The sequence below is a fragment of the Nestor notabilis genome, unplaced genomic scaffold (assembly GCF_000696875.1).
Source record: "Nestor notabilis isolate BGI_N333 unplaced genomic scaffold, ASM69687v1 scaffold5120, whole genome shotgun sequence".
NCBI classification, from domain to species: domain Eukaryota; kingdom Metazoa; phylum Chordata; class Aves; order Psittaciformes; family Psittacidae; genus Nestor; species Nestor notabilis.
Genome location: NW_009912341.1, coordinates 66,235 through 81,059, shown reverse-complemented (window position 1 = coordinate 81,059; position 14,825 = coordinate 66,235). Strand labels below are relative to the sequence as shown.

At 54.6% G+C, this 14,825-nt stretch overlaps 1 protein-coding gene across 1 annotated transcript in view; it reads left to right on the top strand.

Annotated features, from left to right (window-relative positions):
* The first annotated feature begins 5,683 nt into the window (after positions 1 to 5,683).
* SEPT9 (septin 9) overlaps positions 5,684 to 14,825 on the top strand; it is an 18,818-nt gene continuing 9,676 nt past the window's right edge. Inside the window, exons 1-5 of the mRNA XM_010019025.1 lie at positions 5,684 to 5,708; positions 6,730 to 6,950; positions 10,814 to 10,942; positions 11,289 to 11,370; positions 12,144 to 12,281. Of these exons, the coding sequence (XP_010017327.1) occupies positions 6,791 to 6,950; positions 10,814 to 10,942; positions 11,289 to 11,370; positions 12,144 to 12,281 (509 nt within the window). The 5' untranslated portion in view covers positions 5,684 to 5,708; positions 6,730 to 6,790. The remainder of the gene's footprint in view (positions 5,709 to 6,729; positions 6,951 to 10,813; positions 10,943 to 11,288; positions 11,371 to 12,143; positions 12,282 to 14,825) is intronic.

Here is a 14,825-nt window from a genome sequence, read left to right as displayed (position 1 = left end):
GGTGCCCCCCATAAACGGTCTCTCGGGGCGTCTGGGACAGAGCTGGCCTTCTTAAAAAAAACAAAGGAAAACCAAGAAGAAAGAAACAAAAACCTTACCCCTGAAAAACCAAAACACAAAAAAGAGGGGGAAAACCCAACAACAAAACCCCAAGCAAACAAAATAATTACAAGCTAAACGAAGCCCCCGAGTGTAAACCCCCCCTCGAGCACGGGTTACTCCCGCACCTCGGGTCCTTTGCTGTGGCTGCAGAGGTCGGCGTGGGAGCTCAGCCGGGTTTGGAGGTGCCTGTGCCAGGTGCCCACGGGGGCCTGGGGCCGGACAGATTCCTCCTGCAGCGCTCTTGGGGCGAGCTGAGGCTATGGAGCGTGGCCGGCTTCTTTGTTTTCAGCATACAGAGCTCTGCGGAGCAGCAGTGGCGGGTGAGAGGTGCTTTCTCTCACCCAGGGGCTGGGAAGGGTCCTCTATATCCCTCCTGTGAACACCATCGCTCAGGATGGACAGGGGCTTGGGTCCTCTCCCCAGACCCACAAGGGAGTCAGCTTTATGGGGGTCCTTGGGCACCCCGAGCCTGTCTGTAGGGAGCAAGGGCTGCGTGGGGCTGGTTGATGGAGTAGGTTTTGCTGGTCTTGATGTGCAGGAGAGTTGCCTGGTGATGGGGTCATGCACAGCGAGGCAGGGCTGGTCTTGGGGTCAGCTCTCACTCCACCTCCAGGGAAGCTGCTTACAGAGGGAGACCTTGGGCTGTATGGCCCCAAGGACCTCCACGTGCCTGAGGCTTAGTTTGCAAGACTGGAACAGACAAGACTTGGAGTTATTTATGATCATCTTCCTTTTAAATTTCTCTGGGAAAACAAGAGAACAGCGTAACAACTCCTTGTAGGTCTCTGTAGGTGGTTTAGAGCTGCTGCCCCACGTGGTTGAAGAAACGAGGATGTGCAGTTGCCGCTGTGCTGCAAGGGCTGGCACGTGTCTGAGTGGGGTACGGTGGTATGGGGGGCACAGGCCTTGCACCATACCTGGGGTGCACCAAGGCAGCACAGGGGCTTATGCCTGAGCTCCCAGGTGGCACTTTGTGAACACTTGAGGTTGCATCCCGGCAGAGCTGGCACCACAGTTTGACTTCCGGGATGAACTTGCTGCATCCCAGCCCAGAGACATCCGTGGCTGGACCTTGCGGCAGCCGGAGGGTTAAGCCGGAAGGGAAGCAGCGCTGGGGAGCCCTGGAGCATCCATCTCTTCTAAATGAAAGAGCTAGCAAGGGGTGAGCTGTGGAGGACTGTTTCCGGAGTGGGGAGAGGACGGAAGAGCATGTGGGAGCGAGCTGGATGGTTCAACACGCTGTGTGTGTCTGTGGCTTGTGCCCATGGCTCGGTGCTGTGACCCTGTCTGGTCACCTACTGAAGTGCTTGATCCAGAGCAGGAATCTCTGCTTCCTTTTCTGATCTCTCAACATGGATGTATCCCCCATCGTGAGTAGAAGACTTCAAACCTGGAGCATCTTCATGCTCAGGAGGCACCTGGCCACCTCTCTGACAGCTCTTGTGTAGATTCAGTCTTAAGTAAGTGTAGTTAAGCATCCTCCACTATTTCTGGGTTGTGTCTGTTGGCACCTGGGTGGAGATAGAAGCTGAGAAGGAAATGTAACCGGTTGGTAGGTAGGCCTGGGCTGGTGGCCAGCCCGAGACCATGCCCTCGTGCCCAGGGATGCGAGGGACAGGCTCCAGCTTGGGCCTGGCTGTGCCAGCCAGTGCAGATGATTGCAATTGAAGAATAGAAACATCTCTAAGTTACAGTTTGGTGCTGCAGGGTCTGTGGTGGTGGCTCTGCATGCCAGGATGAGCCCTCCTCCGGGGTGCAGTTTCAGCCCAAGCTGTGTCTCGCATTCCCTGGTACCCACACATTCCTCTGGGACCAGTGTGGATCTGCTGTGTGCAGCACTGGGGGATCCCGCAATGGCTCCGACAGGGCAGCAGTGCCTGGATCACTCTGGGTTTGTATCCAGCCGTGGCTTTGCTGCCTCCTTCCCTCCTGACTCCTGTCCCCTTGGAAGAGAAAGCTGTGGCTCTGCCACCTCCTCCATGGGTTGGATCCGTTTCCATAGCTTGTGGTCACTAGCCTGGTGTGCAGAGGGGTGAGTTGTGCAGTCCCGCTGGCTGGCTGTAGTTAACCAGGAACTATAAATTCACCCTTTGGTTCCAAAAATGTCTCTGTTACACCCTACAGGCACAATTTTGTAAGACCGCTGCTTCCAAAAATTGACAGGTTACTTGGTCCACGCTGCTCCCTTGAAAGCTGAGCATCCACAAGGGATGCTCAGCTGCCTGGGAAGCAGTTGTGTTCTCACACCTTGATATACCACTGCTTGCTGCTGTGAATCTTCTCTTTGTGTTCACGTGAACCCATCCAGCAAACCTGGAAGCTCTCAGTGTTTCCAGTCTCTGTTGTGTGGAGGGAAGGGGAGTTATCCCACCGCAGTGTTCTGGTCTAATGGGTGCTTGTAGCTCTGCAGAAGTGGCTGCAGAATCACTGGTGGCAAAAGCTTGGTGCTCCCTGCATCCAGAGGCATTGCTTTGGTTTGCCCAGCAAGCATTAGCCTTTCTCCGTTGACTGCATGTACAACCACATAGTGTGGAATGGTTTGAGTCTGGTGGTGGGGCCATGCAGAGGTGCAGCTTCCTGGCCTCTCTTGGTGGCTTTATGTAGCCACTGAGAACCAGGTCCATGAGCAGTGCAGGGTCAGCTCTGCCCTTCCAGATCGCCAGCATCCCTCTCCCCATGCATTGCTGGAGCAGAGCATGGAGCTGTTGGGACTAGCCAGGAGCTGGGGTATGTGAGATGTTCCTAGTTCAGCCTCTCCAAGGATTATTTAACCTTCTGTATCTGCAGTGGACACACCATTCTCCTACCAAACCCTTTCCCAAATCCCCGATGCAGACTGCCAGGCATTCCAAATGAGCCCAAGGCCTGTGTTTGCATCCCCTGCCCGCAGCTGACCTGGGATGTTGCATCAGTGGCATCAGTGCAGCATTCCGCAAATCCCGTCCCGTGCATGGCATCCAGCTGGCTGGAGGAGCAGGGGGCTCCTGGGGGGCTCCTGGGGCTCCCCTCCTTGCGGGGTGCCTTTCATCTGCTGCTTCGCAGATGTTGGGTTTGGCTCATGCCTGACACACATCAATTACAGCACAACAGCTCCGAGTCTTTGGCAAAATCAGCTTTGGAGCAGCTGTCCTGAGTCAGGCTGGTGCCTGGGCTGGAGCTGTGGACATGGTCGCGCTCTGTGTGGCGCTGCCCTGACAGTCTCAACATCTGTGCACATGTGGAGAAGGTTTCCCTGGCAGGGGAGGTCTAAATATGGCACAAGCACATGTTCCTGCATGTTTTATGTTTATCCAGGAACATGCGAGAAGGAGGGAGCTGCAGGCTCTGCCCCCATCAGCAAAGCAAGCAGTGAAGCAGTGGTGCGTGAGGTCTGAGCCTGCTCTTGTCAGGGACCTGGTGGCAGTCAGGAATTTCTGACAGTGTAGGGTGTTTATCAGTCCATCCCTCCTTGCAGCGCTCTGGAAGGGTCAGCTAAGCAATACTGGCACCGGGAATGCTGCAAGTTTGGCACTGTCCCCACAAAGAGCACAATGGATCTGGCCATGGTGTGCCCTGGGCAGCCACTGCTGCTGCTCCAAGTTATTTCTAGGATCTTTCTGTTTCAGACAAGTGTCTGCCAGGAGTGCTCCCAGCCACCCAGCACAGCATCCCCGTATACCTGTGCTATGCAGTGGTCCTGCGGCTTGGGCACATCCTGCTTCTGCTGGCACAACCCCCTGGGAGCAAGTGGGATCCTGGAGTCCCTGCTAAGAAAAGACCAGCTTCATGCTGGGAAGCTGAAAAGTGAAGGTCTAGGTTGCAGCATTTCCCTTGGGAGTCTGCCGGTGCTGCGGGGCCATATGTGTTGTTGCATCCCTGCTGTCGTGGAGACACTCTTAGCTGCAATATATTAGCTTTTATTGTGTTTTTCCCAAGTAGGACCTAGATGCTAGAAGAAAATGTCCTTTAAATCACTTTTTCCCCCCAGGCGAGCTGGAGCAGCTTGGGCTGTGCTGCTCGTGGGCTGTGCTGCTCAGGTGCATCCCTGGTGGCAGCGCGCCTGCGTGCTCTGCAGGTGACAAACCTCTGCCTGCCATCGCCCCGCACTTCCTGTGCCTTTTTTCTTGCTGGGGCCCAGGGAGCCCCGAGCCCTCCTTCTCACACTGAAAGCAACGTGGTGAGGCAGCTTCTGCTCCCTATGCTGGGGACAGATTTGCCTGCGCGTCCCCCTGCCCAGGGAGGGGGTCACCCCTTTGCTGGCTGCTCCTTAGCAGAGCTTGATAGACGAGCAGCAGCCAGGAGGTGCTGGAGATGCTCCTGGCCTTTGTCACATGCAGCGGGTGGCTTTCTGCTCCATTTAATTTCTTTGTTTCTCCATGCATGCTGCTGGACCTTATCTGCATCGATTTCTCAGGCTGCTGTCCCATCCAGCAGGACCAGAATGCTTCAGGTTCTCTTCCATGCATGCAAGTGGTGCCTGGGGGAGTTGGAGCCATTGCATAACCCAGTCCTGCTGCTGGTGGCAGCATATTTTCCATGTGATTTAGTCTTTTTTTTGATTTTTTTTTCCCCCTAGTGGTATCTGGGGGGTTTTCTCCACTTTTGGCCCTGCGATCTTGAAGCAGGGCTCATTTGGGATCTGCTATGAGACCTCAGGCATGCCACGTTGATCAGCTTTGCGAGGGGCGGTGTGGCAGCACGTTTCCAGCTGTGCAATAGCCTGAATCCATGTGTTCCCCCAGAGGAGCATGTTGCTACCATGTGCGTTTGCTCTCTGGCAGCTCTGTGAATACTGCTGGTCTGCATAGCCTGGGACTGAGTGGTGGTGGAAAAAAGTGTTCAAAGTGACCCAACAGTATTTGGGACCAGGTTTGTGTTTGCTTTTTATTCTTTTTCTATACTTTTTTCTGCTTGGCCTGTGTTAGAGCACACTGTGCTCGCAGGAAACCAGCGCTTCCGCCTTGCAGACCACAGCGAGCTCTGTCTGATGCTGCTCCTGCCATCACTGGAGAAGGGATGATGGGCTTGTGTTTGGAGGAGCCCCTTTGGACCAGCCATGTTCCTACAAAGGCCTTTGGAGGGTGCGAGAGAAAACCAGGCAGCACCTCATCAAAGGCCAGAAATAACAGTGGGGTTGAGAAACTGAGCTGAGAGCCCTGTTGCTCTTTGAAGGAATGAGGATGAGGACTTTGCAGTAAGTCCTTTGCAAATAATCATGGAATGGTTTGGGTTGGAAGGGACCTTAAAGCTCACCCAGTTCCAACCCCCCACCACAGGCTGGGACACCTTCCACTAGAGCAGGTTGCTCCAAGCCCTTGTGTCCAACCTGGCCTTGAACACTGCCAGGGATGGGGCAGCCACAGCTTCTCTGGGCACCCTGTGCCAGCACCTCAGCACCCTCAAATGGAGGAACTTCTGCCTGATCTTCCAAATCTGCATCATCAGCATCTTCATAAATATGCATTGCAAGAAGCTGAACAAAGATAAAATGCTTGCTCAGGCTGGTGGTTGCAGGGACCCAGGCATCCAGCAGCAGCCTCCTGGGGTTGGGGAGAGCTCTCAGAAGTGTGTTTTCCTAAAGCCTCTCTCTCCATGCCTGCACCAGAGCAGCTTGCTCTGCACAGCTGATACTTCCAGAGCTTTCAAGGACCCAGCTGACCTGATCCATGCTCTGCCTTCGTGATATTTGCTATATCCACTGTGGGTGACACGAAGGAGCTGGGGCTGGCTGGGAGCAGACTACATCACCCAGTAGTGCATCAGGGCCAGTTTGTCCTTCCTGGTGTCAGATGCTCCTGGTGCTTTGGGGAGTGGATGGTTCCCCCAATTTTGTTAGGAAGCTGTGGGTGTACATCTGCTTCTCCTGAGGTGCTTTGCTGACCTGGAGCTGTCTTGCAGGGCTGACGATGGCCCTGTCTCTTCAGCTGGAGGCTGAAGGATTGGTATCGGCAGAATTAGAGCAAGATCACAAAAGCTTTGTGGCTGTGTGGGTGTTGTCTGGCATGACCCGTTTTGATGCAGACGGGTTGGTTTGGGGTTTTCTGCAAGCTGGAGCCAGCAGCCTCTGCACTGTGTCAGACGGAGCTGGAGGAAGGCACGTGTCAGTAGATGCTGAGGACTCTTCTGTGTCCTCAAAGCCACCCTGTTCCCTGAAACGTGGCTGTGAGGCATTCCCAGCAGCAGACTGCATAGCACTGTAATTACAGTGGTAGGAGGGCAGGCAGGCTGTGTAGGTCTGCAAGCCTTTAACTGCAGTGCCTGGGCACAGGGCTCTGTTGCTAAAAGCCTTCATCACTCACTTAAGTAAAATCCAGCCTTGGGTCAAGGACTTTCTCCGTGCTGGGTTCCACTCCTTGGTGGCAGATCTGCTGCTCCCTGGTGTGCCTACTGCTCCCACAGCAGCATCCGTTTGCAGTGGCAGGCTTGGTGATGTGGGCAGGGATGAAGGTGAATCCAGTAAGTTAAAAAGGGGAAACCCAAATTTAATAGTTACAGGTGAAGGAAGATCCGACGTGCCTTCTCCCTCTTAGCCTCCTGGTGCCCTGAGTCTCTGCACATGCTTTATTCACGCTTCGGATGCAACAGGCAGCTCCTTTCCTTCCGTGCCAGGAGCAGCAGCGTCCCTGTGTGCTGGGCACTGCCTGCCACCCCTGACCACCCTCTTCTTTCCTCTGCAGGTCCAGAGGCAGTTCCCAGCCACGCACCCGGCATGACGGACGTTCCTCGGGATGCCGGCCCCAAGCAGGCGGCGCCGACGCGGCCGGAGAAACCGGCTGCAGACTTCGGTTACGTGGGGATCGACGCCATCCTGGAGCAGATGAGACGGAAAGCCATGAAGCAGGGCTTCGAGTTCAACATCATGGTCGTGGGTGAGTTTTCCCCCTGTGCCAGCTGCTCGCAGCGTGGTCAGCGAGTTGGTTTTGTTCTGCTGTGGTGGGGTTTGGCCTCTCTGGAGGCTCCTCAGGAGCAGCAGCTCAGGCTCAGCATTGGGGTCTCAGCCTTAGGAGGCAGCAAACCCTGCTCCCGAGGGGCTGGCTTGAGTTCAGCTGTTGTTAAAGCTGTCAGTGTGACATGGCCTGTGGTCCCATGCATCTTCTAATGTCTTGGGGTGTGATACCCATGGGCACATTCAAGAGAGGAGCACCTTGAGGGGTGTTGGGACTCACTGAAGCCTTGCAGAGAGCTTCCTTCCTGCTCTCCTGGGAGCCCTGCCCTGGTCTGAGCAGTCAGAGAGCATGCTAGGGCTCAGGGGCTTGCACTGCTGCTGATGCACCAGAGCCATAATCTTTGCTACGATTGCCAGCAGTTTAGGTAATCTGAGTGTTCTTCCATTGTGCTGTGCAGCTCAGTCAACCACACCACAACTACAGTGCTGCATGTGATTTACTGGTGGGAATGAAGATCAGCAAGAGGGGTTTGCATAGGTGGGCATTCAGCTTGAGTGCCTCTGCTCTGGTGCCTCCGTTGGGGACCTACATTGTGGCACAGGGGGGAATGAGAGCATCCCAGAAGCTGTCCACATACTGGTGGGGAGGGCTGGAAGGTTGTGTGTCCAAATCCTGGTGCCTACAAGTTCCTGTTCAGTAGCTTTACAAGGCTGCAGGGGGGTGGCGGGAAGGAGTTTTATTATCAGCCAGAGGCCACTGTCTGCTCTGGCTGCAGCATCTGCTGGGGGGGGGTCTGTGCTCCTGCAGCCCCTCTGCTCTGGGACTGCATGAGCTGCCCACCAGCAAAATGCTGGGTGTACTGGAGAGCTGGGCACTGCAGGACAGTGTGAGGGGGAAAAGTGAAAAGAAATGAGCCTTTTATGCTCTTTTCCAGCTACTGGTATTTTGCCTGGTGCTGTGCAGCCCTTCGTGTGAGCTGGGCTGTGCTCCCCGGGACTGAGCTGTGCAGGCAGCAGCTCTCCCTGCCTCAACCTCTGCAGGGAGCACAGGGGGGTGAGAAAAGCAAAGCCCAGGCCATGGCCCATGCAGTGCCGGTGGGGCTTCACCATCCTGCCTCCTCCTGTGAGGAGGTGTGTAGGGCTGCAGGTTTGTGCAGGGTGCCCATGGGGTAGGAGTTCCTGCAGCCAACGGGTGCTTCTGGGGTTACGGGATGGACTGATCCAGTGTTTGCTAATTCTGTAAAAGGAAGCGTGCTGTAGCCTCCCAGCGAGTTCTGCTGATGCTCTGACTTTCCCATTTTGATATTTTCATCCAAAAATCGATCTATGGAGAGGGCTCCCCAGGCTGGGAGATTGCTGCAAACCCAGTCGCTGCAGAATCAGTTCCTGCAAGGCTTTTTAACAAACCCAGCTCTTTGTGGAGCAGGACTCCCAAGGCAGAGGGATCGCAGCACTGATCCTGAGAGACCACAAGCAAGATTGCATGAGCTAGGCGCTTATTTCCCTGCCAGAAGAGGCACCCATCCCTGCAAGCAGGCTGTGCTGTGCAGCATCTCAGCTTTCTGCTTTGCAGATGCGGAGGGATGTTGAGGAAAGGGCCCAGCTTTGCCTTGGCAGCACTGTGTGTGGTATGAAAGCCTGTGCTGCAGCATGGCTGGAAAACATTGTTCGTCCCTTGGCAGGCTCTGGGCTGACTGTTTACAGGCTGGGGAATTCGTGGCAGCATAAACAAGTGGAGCTCTGGCCCTCCCAGAAGATGTGGGAGGGATGCAGGAGGGCAGCAGCACCTTGGGGGTGCCCCTGCAGAAGCTCTGCTGAGGCTGGAAGGCAGCAGCCAGCCCCTGTCCTGCTGAGCTTCCCTAGAGGATGCTCAGGCTTCTAGAGATTAGTTTAGCTCCTTTATTCCCACCCATCCTAAGTTGCTAGTCCTTGCATTGAAATCGTTGCAATCCCTGTTTTACAGTGGGGTAGGTGAGGGGAGAGGGGAAGGAGGCAATTTATCCTGTGCGGGAGGTGGGAATTGAGCTCTGCTGCCAGTGTCCTTGTGATGGGGATTTTTGAAAGTCTTCTGCCCTAGTAGCAGGGTCCCTGTTCAGAAGGGCTTCACCAGCCCTGAAAGGAGGCTCCAGGCTGAGGTCAGCTTAGCCCCGTATCCTGTAAGGCTGTAGAGACGAGAAGGAAGGTCTAAGCTTAAAAAAAAACCCGACCAAAGCACATCTTTTGTGTTCAGATTTTGGTGCAGAGCAGCTGGAAGAAGAGAGCTGACCGGGCAGTGGGTCACAGCCCTGCTTCCCCTGCCTGATTTCAGCTCAGGGGTCATCATGTTGGGCTGTGAACCAGGGGAGGTGGGAGCGGGTCTGCCCTGTGCTCAGCCACTGAGGCCATCCTGTCCATTGCTCAGGTCTGCCTGTGCAGAGGAGGGATCACATCCGTGGTTGTGGTGGCTCTCGGCCCTGGTCCCTTCCAGGCAGTGCAGCTCTGGCAGCTTGGACAGGCAGGAATGGACTGCCAGGAGCTCTAGCAGCTTCTCACCCCACTTTCCTCCTCTCCCCATGTGCTCTGTTCAGTGATGAGCAGTGCAATGAGAGCTTCGCTTTGGCTTTCTGCATTCATGGCTTCAGGCCCGTTTGTGCTTGGCCTCAGGTGTTCTCAGGCAGCAGAGGACCAGGAGGACATGACCCCAGCCTGGTCCACATGTTTCTTCTACACCCCAGCTGTGATAGTGGCTGGCAGACATAGTTATCCTGCACTGGATCGCAGCATGCCAATGGTAGCATTGCAAACTCAGCTCTAAACTGCTGTTTGATTGAGGAGTGGGCTGGCCAGGGCTGATGTGCTGGTTGACCCTACCCTTGGCTTAGCATTGGCAGCCCGGATGAGTTGGGGCCCTGGAGGAAGTAGGGGAAACCAGAAATAGCTGGTTACAATGTGGCTCATCAGAATGGGGCCGAAGGGGCCCCCATGGTGTTTGCTGGAGCTCTGCAGTGATTGCTGGGGCATGGAACATCCGCTCTGAAGCCAAGCATCTGCTCTCTGGGTATTGAGGAGTTCCTCTGTTTTCTTTGCTCTGGTAAAGGTGTTCTCCAAGCTCTTGGAATAACTGGTCTGGAGAGTTGAGAGTTGCTGGTGTCCTTTCTGCACAGATCGCCCTCAGCTCTGGGATATAAAGCATGAAAGTGCTTCTTTCTAAAAGCTGTTTTAGTTAAAGTTGTGGAATCTGATGTGCTCCCTTGCGATGTTGTTCGTGGGACTCAGTGGAGCTCCTGGCCTGGACCCACTTAAAGGGGCCTGTGCAGCCAGCTGGTCTGGTTGCAAAAGCAATTCCATCAGGGAAGCAGCAGCAGATGCTGCAGGGTTGAGGTTTGGAAAATTGTTGCTACTCCTGATTCTGTCCAGTTAACGGCTTTCCAAGATGCTCCTAAGTCCCTGTGGAGCTGGACAGGGGAAGCTGCAGGAGGCAGAGGAGGAAGGTATGCTCCTTCCCAGGGTTCTCTGGTCCCTGTGCCCTTCTTCAGGGCTGCTGAGTGTCACTGGAGCCCTTGAACCATCCCTGACAGTGTCTGCCTGTCCTCGGAGGTGCTGTCATTTTGGCTGGATGCTCTTGACCTCCTCACACTCAGCAAACCAGCTGCTCTGGAGCTGAGGAAGGTGCTTGGGGCCCACAGCATCCTCCTGCCTGGTATGGACTCGAGCTCCTTGAGTTGGGGGGGGGCTGCAGGGGAGCAGCTGCACCGCTCACCTCCCTCCTGCAGATCCGGTGCAGGCTGAGTCTGTCAGCATCCCCTATCCCTGAAAAAATAGCCTGTGTGGTGAGTGCTGACTGTGGGTTATCCTGCTCTTTTCCAGGTCAGAGCGGCTTGGGGAAATCCACGTTAATCAACACCCTCTTCAAATCCAAAATCAGCCGGAAATCTGTACAGCCAACTTCTGAAGAGCGGATCCCCAAGACCATTGAAATCAAATCCATCACTCATGGTGAGCTCTACAGATTCCACCTGGTGCTTTGGCTTTTGGTCCTGCTCTGCCTTGTGTCTCCAGAGATGCTTGCAGTGCTGAGAAAACATTGCTTTTCTTCTTTATCCACCAGCATTGACTTAGTTATGAAGGAAGGGAACAAGTGAGGTGGCCATGGGGGCGGCATTTCAGGGTAGATTGGGTGCTGCATCATTCTGGAGGGCTGATTTGTGCCTGTTAGAAGCTCTGAAGGTGCATTTCTCCCCTGGGAGCAAGCTTAAGCCCTCCACATGGTTTTGGGAGGGTGGGCTTGGCCAGAGGACCCATTGATGCGTGCCTCATGCACTGGCTTTCCTCTCCATTTCAGAGATTGAAGAGAAGGGGGTTCGCATGAAGCTGACGGTCATCGACACCCCGGGCTTTGGAGACCACATCAACAATGAGAACTGGTGAGCTGGCTGCGCTGGCGTGGGGATGGGAGCAGAGGGAAGGCAGCCAAGCCCCGGGGCATCCTGACCTGGAGCTGGTGCTGAGGGCTGTAGCCTGGTCTTGTGCCACCCGTGCTCTGTGGGGAGCAGGGAAGAGGGTTGTTGTGGGTGGCAGCGTGGTACCATGCTCCCCAGGGCTGATCCTGGACCATCTGATTGCCCACAAACATCCTGCTGTTCTGGGCATGAGACAACCTTTGTTTGCGGCCGGGAGCAGCTGTGTGCCAGCCTGGCCAGTCCCTGACCTTGCTCATGTGGCTCTGAAGGTTCTGCCAGGAGCCCCTGGGACAGTGGGTGGCTGTGTGGGACAGCAGGGGCAGGGCTGGCTTATAGCAGGTGCCTTCTCACCACAAGCCAGATGGGGCTTGCGGGGTTTGATGCTGCTCTTGTGCCTGTGCCCTGACACTGCGAAGGGAGCCAAGGGATGCTCCTGGTGATGCCCTGCTCAGCAGACGTGTTCAGGAGGAGACAAGGACTTTTAGGCACTTGCTTGTCTACACTAGCCAGTAAATCCCCTCCCGCTGTGGTGTATGGAGTTGCCAAGTGTTGAACACGTGAGGTTTGTCGTTTCCCTGCAGTTGCTGTATGAATGGGAACTGACAGGACCTAAAACATTCCCTGTGTGTGTTTTGATGGGATTCTGTCCGTGACTCGCTGCGCTCTGCTTCACACAGTCAGGGTTCGGGATGGTCCAGATCCCTCACACATCATCCCATGTTCCTCTCTCTCTGCAGCTGGCAGCCCATCATGAAGTTCATCAACGACCAGTACGAGAAGTACCTGCAGGAGGAAATCAACATTAACCGGAAGAAGCGGATCCCCGACACGCGGGTGCACTGCTGTATATACTTCATCCCAGCCACCGGCCACTCGTACGTACCCTGCCCTCCTCACTCAGGTCCTCAGGCCTTCCCTCTCCTGCATTTGGTCTTGGGCAGCTCAGCCATCATGGTCATTCTTGGGATGTTTCCTGGGCACTTGAGGAGCTTGAGGACAGCGTGAAGGTGTCCTTCCTAAGGCTGGAGCACGTGGAGCCCTCACAATAACAGAGCAGAGCTGCTGTACCCCAGAGGAATGTGGCGTTTCCTCTTCCAGGGGGCTACTGAAGCTATTGAAGGATGGACATCAGTCACCAAGCTCTCAAACTGGACAGAAGGGCTGCCTTTGCAAACAGAACATTAATTGTTTTTGCTGTGCCCCTGCCTTTGTAAAGGGGAGAAGCTGCTTTTCCTCCCACTACCGAGGGAGCAAACACCCTCACCCTTTAAGGGTATTTTGTAGGTTGTTTGACTAGTCTGCAAGTGGGATGGAGTTTATTCAGTGCAGAGCTCTCCTGGCTCTGGCACTTCTCAAGTGACAGCATCAAAGGCCCAGATCTTGCTCTATTTTTTTTTCCTCCTAGGCACATAGCCCACAGTGAAAATCTGGGGCGCTTAAAGTGTCACAACATAAAACGAGACCTAAGTTTCTTTTTGATCTGTGTCAGTTCCTTCCACTTCTGGCTCTGTCTGCATGGGGAGATTTTTGGGTCCATTTTCAAAACTCAGCTTAAGCCGCCAGCACTGTATTAATGTCGGCCATTTCCTCTTCCCCATGTAGAGATTTATTCCAATAGAAAAGACTTTGTTTTGCTTCTGTCAGTGGTTAGACCAAAAATGCATCCTTTGCTGGGATAAAATGACTGCATGGGTCGGTTATGCTCTTCTTGTGTAACTGGCTGTTGATTGGGAGCAAAAGAGGCTGACGAAACCTTTATGGTTTAATACAAGAAAGCAGAAAACATTTCAAAGGGAGATGACATTTTTAAGCCAGTCTAACATGTTGGTCCCGCTTATCTCAGCCCTGATCTGCAGACCCTGCAGGTCAGAGTGTTGCAGCATTAGGTTTTTCTTATTGCTTTGGGTGTTTAACTTTCCAAAGTGCCTCTGATGCTTAGACCCTGCAGATTTGCAGGGCTGCAGATTTGGGGTGGCAGCGGCTGCCCTTCCTGGGCTGCTCAGGCAGCGGTGTGGAGCCCCATCCCCATGTCCCCTGCTGGAGCCTCTCCAGCCTGCACTCTGGTTTCTCTCACCCGCCGGCTAACAGCAATTGTGGGGATATTCAGCTGCTTTTTTTCTTTCTCTCCAAGGAACATGTGTTTCCAATATCCGAGCAAGCCCGGCGGTTGGAGGCTGCTGTTGCTGAGCCCTGTGCTTTATCCTCCCCCTCTGTAGCCTGATAGCCCGGCTGGGGCCAGCACACGCTCCCCAGCCGTGGCTCAGGGGCTGAGGTTTCCTGTCCTGGTGTCAGAGCTGGCCTCTGGCTCACATGTCCCCTTGTGGTGGAGATAAGCTGAGGAATGAGTGAAAGGGGACAAAACCCCACCGGGAGGGAGAAGTCAGTGTGAGATTTTGCTTCTTTGCGAGCCTGAGCAGGCCCTGGGTTTCCTTCCTGCTCTCTTGTGAAGCCCGGGTTATATTTCTCAGCATTTCAGTGCTGCCTGTAGTCCACGGACATGAATGGATGGTCTGGCCACCTCTTCTGCTGGGTGGAGCTGCTGTGGCAGTGCTGGTAGCAGAGGATCATGCTCATTTTGGAGAACAAGAATTTGGGGAGTGGCGTCTTGGGGTTGTAGCACGAGGTCTAGTGTGAGTTTGTGTCTGTCTGTCCCTCCGTGCTCACACGGATGGGCATGGCACCGGGCTCAGCATCCCTTCCCTTGCACATGGCCCCAGCTGCTGCAGCATCCCAGCCTGCCAGTCACCTTTTCCTCAAATAAAAAGGAGACAGGATAAAAAGAAAGCAAAGTTACCCAAGTGCACAGAGCCAGAGGCTGAAGTGGAGGGTTGCCTGGCTGTGTTTCAGTCTGGCCCTCCCATCTGGGCAGCTCAAGGGTTAATCAGCAGAGAAGCTTCTGCTGCTGTCTCCCTTTGCAGGGAGTTCAGGACAGGCTTTGCAACCCATCTAGTTTGCACACACCCTCTCCTTCTTGTAACACTCCCCTAAAAGCATGTTTGCGAAGGCTGAGTAACATGCTGGCAAGGGCTTCTGGCTGCAGCCCTGCAAGCCTGGCTCTGTGCCACCCAATAAATAGCTGGGCTCTGACCCCTGTGAAGCTCAGCTCTGAAGCAGGACTCTGAAACACTGTCTTGGTCCTTGCAGCCCCTTTTCTGCCTGTACCAGAGGGTGTGGGACAGCCACACACCCCTGCTTGCTGCCCTTCTTGGTGCCCACTAGGTCCCTTGAGCAGGGTGATGGGTCCTGGTGATGGGTCCTGGTGATGGTGCTGGATGGCTGCTGGGTGCTTCCTGGTGTTTGTTTAATGCACAGCTCACATTCTTGCTGCTTGTTTGATCTGGGGCACAACCAAAAGGAAATAACTTTGCAGGTCACTGTGAATTTTGATTCCTATAATGGCATTTCAAGGCAACCAGCAG